Genomic DNA, 8,873 nt, shown 5'->3' with positions numbered 1-8,873 from the left:
CTGCCTCATGGTTTGTAGGCTTCCCATACCCAATCCCACCGTCTGCCCCTCTGTCTTTCATGGGCATTACCCAAATTCCCAGTAAACCTCTGCTCCCCTAACTCCATCTCGGTCTCTGCTTCTCAGTAGACTAAAACTGACAAATCAAAACTGACTCATGATGAAGCAGAAAATCTGAATACCGTAGCTATTAAAGAAATTTAATTCATTACCAAACACCTTCCCACAATGAAAACTGGTTACACTAGTGAATTCTAGTACATAGTTTTAGATGAAGTACCAAATTTACATACATTTTTTCAGAAAATAGAGGAAGGGGAATCGGTTCCCAATTACTGTATGCAGCCAGTATCACTCTGATACCAAAACCTGGCAGAGGCAATACAGAAAATAAAAATTATAGGCTAGTATCCCCAATGAACAGATACGTGAAAATCCCCAGAAGCATATTAATGAATATAACCAACCATTATATGAAAAGAATAATGCATTGTGACCAATAAGGGTTTATCTCAGGAATGATTTAACATTTGAAAATCAATCAGTGTGACTCAGCATTTAACAAAATAAAGGAGAAACCTAAAGAGAAAAGTCATCTTAATAGAAAAAAAACAATTCTTAAAATCCAATATCTTTATAATAAAAGTTCTTAGCAAGCTAGGACTGCAAGGAATTTCCTCAACCTGATAAAGCCATCTACAAAAAATTCCTCATCCTTAATGTTGAAAGGCTGAATTTTCCAATCCTGAGGATTGGGAATAAGGAAAATATGTTCGTTTTCTGCACTTCTGTTCAACATTATACTGGAATTCTTAGCCATTGCAATAAGTCAAGAAAGAAATAAAAGGCATAATATCAGAAAGAAAGATGTAAAGCCATTTCTATTTGTAGAAGACATGATTATGTAGAAAATCCCAAGGAATCTACAAGGATATAATAGATATAATTGAATATATAAAATTAAATTAGCAATAAATATAATTGAATTTAGCAAGGTCTCAGGGTACATCATTAATATATAAAAACTGATGTATTTTTATATGTTAACAGCAGACAACTGGAAAATAAAATTTTAAATTTTCTTTTGCAAAGTGTCAAAATCATAATTTTTTCTTAGGAATAAATCGTAATAAATCATACTTAGTCTTAGGAGCAAATTCAGCAAGACATGCAATATCAGTTCACTGAATAATAAGTATATTGCTGAGAGAAATTAAAGCAAAACTGAATAAGTGAAGAGCTATACCATTTCATGAGTTGGAAGATATGATATTAAGATGGCACTTGTCCCCAAATTAATCTGTGGGCTCGATGCAATATTAATCAATTTTTTTTTAGAGAAGTCACAAGCCAATCCTAAAACGGAAATGGAAATGCACAGGACCCAGGATAACCAGAACAATCAACAACAAAGTTAAAGGATTTAGTAACTAATTTCAATTCTTACTATAAAGTTTGTTGTCAAGACAGTCTGATATTTGCATAAGAAAGTAGACAAACAGACAATTGGAATAGAATAAAGTCTGAAATCAACATGCACTTAAATTTTCAACAAAAGGAGCCAGAAGAAAGCCTGCTGACATGCGTCCGTCATGCTATGAATCTGAAAGCCCAGGGCAGTGGCTGAAGGGTGATTTGGAAAGCCATACCTTTCAATGCATGTGAATTTTGCTTCCCCCAAAAAGAACGTATAAGGAAAAATCCAAAGGGCAGGGCAGGGCAGGGCAGAACTATGTCCATTAACTTTGGTAATTAAGGATCTCTTCAGCACATTGTATTGATGGCTTTGAAAGTTGCCTTTATTTTCATCTCTTCTCCCATTCTACATTGGGCATTCCACCCCATGAAAACATTCGGAAGCACTATTCTTTTATAAAATTGGCAGCATATATTTACATGCTCGTTTTGAGACTGGCTGAATCTTGTTGGAATGAAGATGGTCTCTCCTAAGTGATGAGAAACATTTATTTAAATCATTCCAGCACACATGGTGTGTTGGCTGTGACAGTGGCTCTCAACCGGCATGTGCAGTTGGTAGTTGGCTTGATTTGTGGCAGTCAGTACTGCAAAATCTTCAGCCTAGCACTTCATAAAAAACAAATAAGACAAACAAATAAAAATGTTACAGAATCTGTGCCATGCGATTGCTTTATATTTGTAATTCTTTTAACCTTCATACTCTGATTTCAGAGGTAGAACCTTGCCTTCTACCTTCCCTCTTTGGAGCCTGAGAATCACCATGTTACAGAATCTGTGCCATGCGATTGCTTTATATTTGTAATTCTTTTAACCTTCGTACTCTGATTTCAGAGGTAGAACCTTGCCTTCTACCTTCCCTCTTTGGAGCCTGAGAATCACTCCTCTAGGAGTGGAAATAGACACCTATGTCAGGGTTCGATTAGCCTCCTCAAGTGAAAGAGGTGACTGAGTCCCTTGATTAGGAATGCAATAAAATTTTAGTGAGGTCATCCTTTTCCTTGTAACTGAGGGTCTGACGAATTTTGAAAAAATTCTCCCTCATGGAAACCTACTATACCACCCAGCAACCTGTTGTACCAAATTAAGTATATTATATATAGAATATATGTATATATATATATATCATATTATATAATATGCAAATTTGATATCTATATGTGTATTTTATATATTTATCATATAATAGAATATGCATTATTACAATATTATATTAATATATTATATAATTCTATCTATCTGTCACCTATTTATCTATCATGTTGTTATAAGGACAAGAGAACCGTCCTTCCTCTGAGCACCTTGGTTTGTGTGTGATGTGAAGAAACTTTTCTCTCACTAATCAATCATTTGCACTGATGAATAATTGAAAAGCACAGATAGCCGTATCTGCAATCTCAGAAATGGAGCTGAAGAAATCGAACAGCTGCATTTAACAGCTGTAGGGATGGAAATCCTGGCCCCAAAACCAGCTTGGAAGTTTGGAAACCAAATGATACTTTCTCCTCTCCTAGTAGCCCATCTGAAGCGTGTGTGGACAGAGTTCCTGAGCATTTTAGGGGAGATGAACCATCTCCAAAGGATCCTAAAGCCATTTGGATTAGGGACTCTTTGAACAGGTAGCTAAGGAAGTAGAGTCATTTTTGCTTTCAGATAATTTGAGAGAATAAATATAACTTATCTTTTGCTTTTAAAGTAGCTATTGACGACTGATGTCATCTGTGTGCCCCGTCTCAGACAGCTAATCAGGAATGTAAATAAGAGTCAGATAGCAATAGTGAATGTTTTCCTCTGCCACTTCCTGTCCCGTTGCTTGTCCTATTATTGATGTCATTGAGGCAGATTTTTGTGTTGTGTGGAGGACCTGGTTGCCGTCCTCTGGTGTAGGGTGGAATTTTTTACATTTGAGTTCTTTGAGCATGCCACGTATAAGCAGTTATTAACTATTAGTTATTATATGGCTGTTGTTTTTCCTCTTTTTAAGTAAACAAAATAAATTAGCTAATATTGCTTATTACTAATACTATACACTGTTATGTAATAATGTTTTTACAGTAATACTAATGTCTTCCCTCGTTTATTAATAAATCTTACTAATTATTTTTACTACCTGGCTCTTATTTTCCTGAGGCAATTTCCTATTTTTGCAATCTGATGTTTGCATTTTCTTGTGAGTTGTTGTCTGCAGAGTCATTCTGGAATTTTTATTTAACCTTTCTTGCTACTGTTAACCCTGTTTTCACTTGTCTTTCTAGTTTTTTGTTCTCTTCTTCAAATTAAGTTTACATCTTCTGGTCTGGAGTTTCTTTTTGAGGCATGAGCCTCTGATGCCACCTAGGGGCACCTGTAAGATTGGTGTTGCCCGTGTGCAGCTCTGAAAAGCTGGAGGTGCTAGCTGCTTTTCTGTCTGGCCTGAATGACTTGACTTTCCTTGCATTTTTTTTTTCCTGATTCTGTGAGCACAGAATCCTTGACACAATGAAGGCAAACATTTGAAAGTCATGGGTTTCTTTTGCCTTTTAAGAACATCACTTCTGCATGGTGATCATAGCTAACACTCACATGCTGCTTGCTGTTTGCTGCACACCTTTCAAGGGGCTTTAAGTATGTGAGCTTGTTCCACTTCTCTAACAGTCTCTGAATTAGGTATCTTCACCACCACCACCATCATCGTCATCCCCATTTTTAGAAAATGCGGAAACTGAAGCACGGACTGGTGGGGTAACTTGCCCATTTGAGCTGGAGGGGGAACCTCTGTTGTCTGACTCCAGAAGCCATTTGTGTCCAGTGTGTCTCATTCCCTCTGGTCTCCAGCAGCTTTGGATCGTGGTTCTTCCCTGAGAGCCACCTGCCTTGTTATAGGTTCCTTTCAGCATCCAACTTCTTAGACGATGCAGAATTTCGAAGGTAATTTTTTTGAAGCTGGGCTGAGTAGAACAGGAGGAAGAAGGGAAATTGAGAAGCTGTTTTAAAAGGAATGTGGACCTGTTTTCCATTTTATTAGTTGAAAATAGATGGGAAGATTCAACCTAAATATGTTAGGAAACTGTAGTGTAGCAGTAACGGTACGTGTGACCCTAAAGATTAAAAATCTGAATAACCAACTTTATTTTTTAAAAGTCGAGCGTAGGAATCAGTGCTATTACATAATACAGTATGGAAATCCTGATTGGCATAATTCAATGTACTTAGAAAGTATTTATCTTGAGAGTTTTAAATTAATATTTGTGATGATAATTTATGACAAAGGTGAGTATCGTAAAAGCTTCTGACCATCTGTCAAAGTGTTGTTTTGAAAGCTCTAGACACCAGGATATTGTCTGATAAGGGTCCCCAGTGGAACTGTTTTAGGACGTAAAGGTGAGTATCGTAAAAGCTTCTGACCATCTGTCTGTTAAAGTGTTGTTGTGAAAGCTCTAGACACCAGGATATTGTCTGATAAGGGTCCCCAGTGGAACTGTTTTAGGACGGTGCTGTAACCCGAGGCCCCTACTCTCTGTTTAGATTTCTAAACTGTGCATTTGACCTCCCTTCAGCCTTCTCCATCACAGCGAGGCTTATGGTCAGCACACCCATTATATGGAGTTGTTATCTCCATAGATATTCCAGAAAACCTATTAACTAAAGATAAAATGCTGGCCAGTGTAACATCGAAATGATGTGTTTACTTACATATATATCTGTATCTGTGTATACTTCAGATATATACATACATACATATATATATATATATATATATATATATATATATATATATACTATATATATATATATATATATATATATATATACACATACATATATATCTGTATGTGTGTATACTTCAGATATATATAGACCACTTGAACCCTTCCCAAAATACTAATAATCTTAATAGACTCATTTTAAGCTGGGCTGAGTAGAACAGGAGGAAGAAGGGAAATTGAGAAGCTGTTTTAAAAGGAATGTGGACCTGTTTTCCATTTTATTAGTTGAAAATAGATGGGAAGATTCAACCTAAATATGTTAGGAAACTGTAGTGTAGCAGTAACGGTACGTGTGACCCTAAAGATTAAAAATCTGAATAACCAACTTTATTTTTTAAAAGTCGAGCGTAGGAATCAGTGCTATTACATAATACAGTATGGAAATCCTGATTGGCATAATTCAATGTACTTAGAAAGTATTTATCTTGAGAGTTTTAAATTAATATTTGTGATGATAATTTATGATAAAGGTGAGTATCGTAAAAGCTTCTGACCATCTGTCTGTTAAAGTGTTGTTGTGAAAGCTCTAGACACCAGGATATTGTCTGATAAGGGTCCCCAGTGGAACTGTTTTAGGACGGTGCTGTAACCCGAGGCCCCTACTCTCTGTTTAGATTTCTAAACTGTGCATTAGACCTCCCTTCAGCCTTCTCCATTACAGCGAGGCTTATGGTCAGCACACCCATTATATGGAGTTGTTATCTCCATAGATATTCCAGAAAACCTATTAACTAAAGATAAAATGCTGGCCAGTGTAACATCGAAATGATGTGTTTACTTACATATATATCTGTATCTGTGTATACTTCAGATATATACATACATATATATATATATATATATAAATATATATATATATATATAGACCACTTGAACCCTTCCCAAAATACTAATAATCTTAATAGACTCATTTTAAATCTTCCCTACTGAGACTTGTGGATAATTGTCCCCTCTTAGCCACCCTAACTTTAATTTGCTGAGAAGGTTTTCTTTAAGCTGTCATTTGCTGAATGTTTCTATGCTACACACTTTCTTCAGTGCTCTACAAATAGCCCTGTAAGTAGATATTGTAAACAGATATTACTAACCCAGTTTTATGGCTAAGAAAACAAAGGCTCAGAGAGGTTAAGTGAATTGCCCAGTACGACACAGCTCACCAGGGTGAGAGCTGGGGTAAGGCCAGGTCCATCCGACTCTGAAGCCCAGCTGCCCTGGGCATGCTGTCCTGCCCCTTCCTGCCACTCACGGTTGTGAGAAAGTTGTCTGTGGCCCAGCTGCTTATCCTGATGACCTGTTATTTATTTATTTATTCCTCTTTTTTGTCTTTTTTCGTGACCGGTAACGGGATCGCAACCCTCAGCGTCGCACCCGTGCCCTGCTCAACCAGTGAGCGGACCGGTCTCTATATGGGATCCAAACCCTCAGTGGGAGCGCCGCCACACTCCCAAGTGCCACACTCTACCAAGTGCGCCACTGGGCCGGCCCCTGATGACCTTTCAAAACTCTGCTTGTGCCCACTTTTCTAAGCTTCCTCACTTCTGTGTCCTTCCTTGTGCTCAGCTTCAGGCCTGTAACTCTTTGCTCTCTCTGTTTTGCAGCTTTGGAGACATGCTGTCATTTACCCTGACGGCCTTTGTAGAGCTGATGGACCATGGCATAGTGTCGTGGGATACGTTTTCTGTGGCGTTCATTAAGAAGGTAATTTGGATCTTGCTTCCCTAGGCTTGCATTACTTCCTTCTTTCACAGATAGTTTTCTATGCTTTGAGAATAGATATTCTGTAATTATTTCCTTTGGTTCTTTGTGTTAAAATGTGGATATGGTTTTTATTAGGAATTATGTGAGTGGGGGTTGGGGCACCCAAATTATTTATTTATTTATTTATTAGGGGATCCAAACCCTTGGGCTTGATGTTACCAGCACCAAGCTCTAATCAACTAACTGACCAGCCCCTGGACACCCAAATTCTATGTGACAATGACATTTTGTCCCCACAGGGATCATAAGGGACTCCATGGGAGACCCCATAGTTAAGAGGAAGTCAATGTGTCACATTGTTAATACCTGCACAAGTGTCTGCTGATTTCCTACTGTCCCTTTTGAACCTTCCATCCCCTGGTGTTCAGGGAAGGGAAAGAGGCAAAGTACACTGATTCTCTACAAGCCTAGGTTTGCAGTAGGGATGTAAGAGGCGGGGCGCCTGGGTTCATGCACCTTAGGCAGAGTGAGCCTGATGCCTTACAATCAAGGTGCAGTAAATGTTTGAGGCACCAAGCAGTTCAGCTGGTTCCTTCTCTGGGAGGAAGCTAATACAGGACTGCAGAGGTGGACCTGGTGTGGGGACAGAGGGCAGAAGAGTCCTACCGTTCCCTGCCATTGAGGTGCAATAAAGACTCGCCTGCAAACTTCCAATTCTGTTTCCATTCTTCTGACAAAAAATAAATAGTCCTGACCAGGGATTCTTAAATGCAGTATTCGATCACAGATGATTACTATTTATTAATTTATTAACCTATTTTTCTTCTCTTTGTATTTGTTAAATGGCTCATAATATATTGACATTTTTTTCCACCCTACTTATTGTATTAGGAATAAAGACATGTTTGGAATTTGGAAATTTACTTTATAAGTATAGATCACTGGGAAGGGTTATCTAAAATAAAGCATTGTAGTGAATCCGTGGAAACGCTAGATAATCAAGGCAAAATCCAGTAAGAGTTACTTGAAGTTTATAACCTTTTATTTTGAAGTAATGGTAGACTTAAAAGTTGGGAAAAATAGTAGAATCTTCCTTTATTCCCTTCATTTAGCTTCCTCTAGTGGTAACATTTTGTAAGATAGTACAAAACTAATAAACATTGGTGCAATACCTTTATTTGATTTCACCATTTTTTCTGCTAATGTTTTACTCTGGGTGAGGTTCTGATTCAGAATCCCACAGTGAATTTAGTTGTCACGTCTCCGTAGCGTCCTCCAGTCTGTGATAGTCCTTCAGTTTTTGCTTGTCGTTCATGACTGACACTTTTGAAGGGAATTGGTCAGTTATTTTGCAGAACGTCCCTAGGCTTGGATTTGTCTGATAGTTCCCTCGTGGTTAAGTTAAGGAAGGTTGTGTGTTCCTGCATGAACACTGCAGAAGTGGTGGCGTGCCCTTCTCAGCATCACGGCAGGGGTATGTGATGTCCATGTGTCTTCTTAATGGCAATCTTACCCTTGATTACTTGGTGGAGGTGGTGTCTGTTGGGTGAAGTTACTGCTTTTCCATTTGAGGTTAATCAATATCTTGGAGGAGATGCCACTTTGAATTGAAGGGCGTAGGAGGAGCCCTCATCTATCAAATGAGGGTGTTGGGAATGGAGGCCTCACAGATTGAATGCCTGCATGACGTTGCATATTTATTTAAGAGAAGAGCTGATTGGAAACCCGAGGCCTTCTCAACACACCTCTGAATCCTCTTTCCTTATATAAGTCCATCAAACTAAAGGAGATGAGTAAAGGAAACCATGTAGAAAACACACACAAAAAGAGGAGGCCTTGGGCCAGCCCAGTGGCGCACTGCGCTAGTGCGCCACTTGGGGAAGCGCGGAGGCACTCCTGCCGAGGGTTCGGATCCCACATACAGACCGGTTCCCGCTCACTGGCTGAGCGAGG

At 38.5% G+C, this 8,873-nt stretch overlaps 1 protein-coding gene across 1 annotated transcript in view; it reads left to right on the top strand.

The window, feature by feature from the left end:
• The window catches only part of LOC103600882 (engulfment and cell motility protein 1-like), a 144,217-nt gene that overhangs the window by 5,945 nt on the left and 129,399 nt on the right, over nt 1–8,873 (top strand). Inside the window, exon 2 of the mRNA XM_008585214.1 lies at nt 6,821–6,920. Within this exon, the coding sequence (XP_008583436.1) occupies nt 6,821–6,920 (100 nt within the window). The remainder of the gene's footprint in view (nt 1–6,820; nt 6,921–8,873) is intronic.

Source organism: Galeopterus variegatus, unplaced genomic scaffold, assembly GCF_000696425.1.
Source record: "Galeopterus variegatus unplaced genomic scaffold, G_variegatus-3.0.2 Scaffold3497, whole genome shotgun sequence".
NCBI lineage: Eukaryota > Metazoa > Chordata > Mammalia > Dermoptera > Cynocephalidae > Galeopterus > Galeopterus variegatus.
This window is presented reverse-complemented; position numbering and strand designations above follow the sequence as displayed.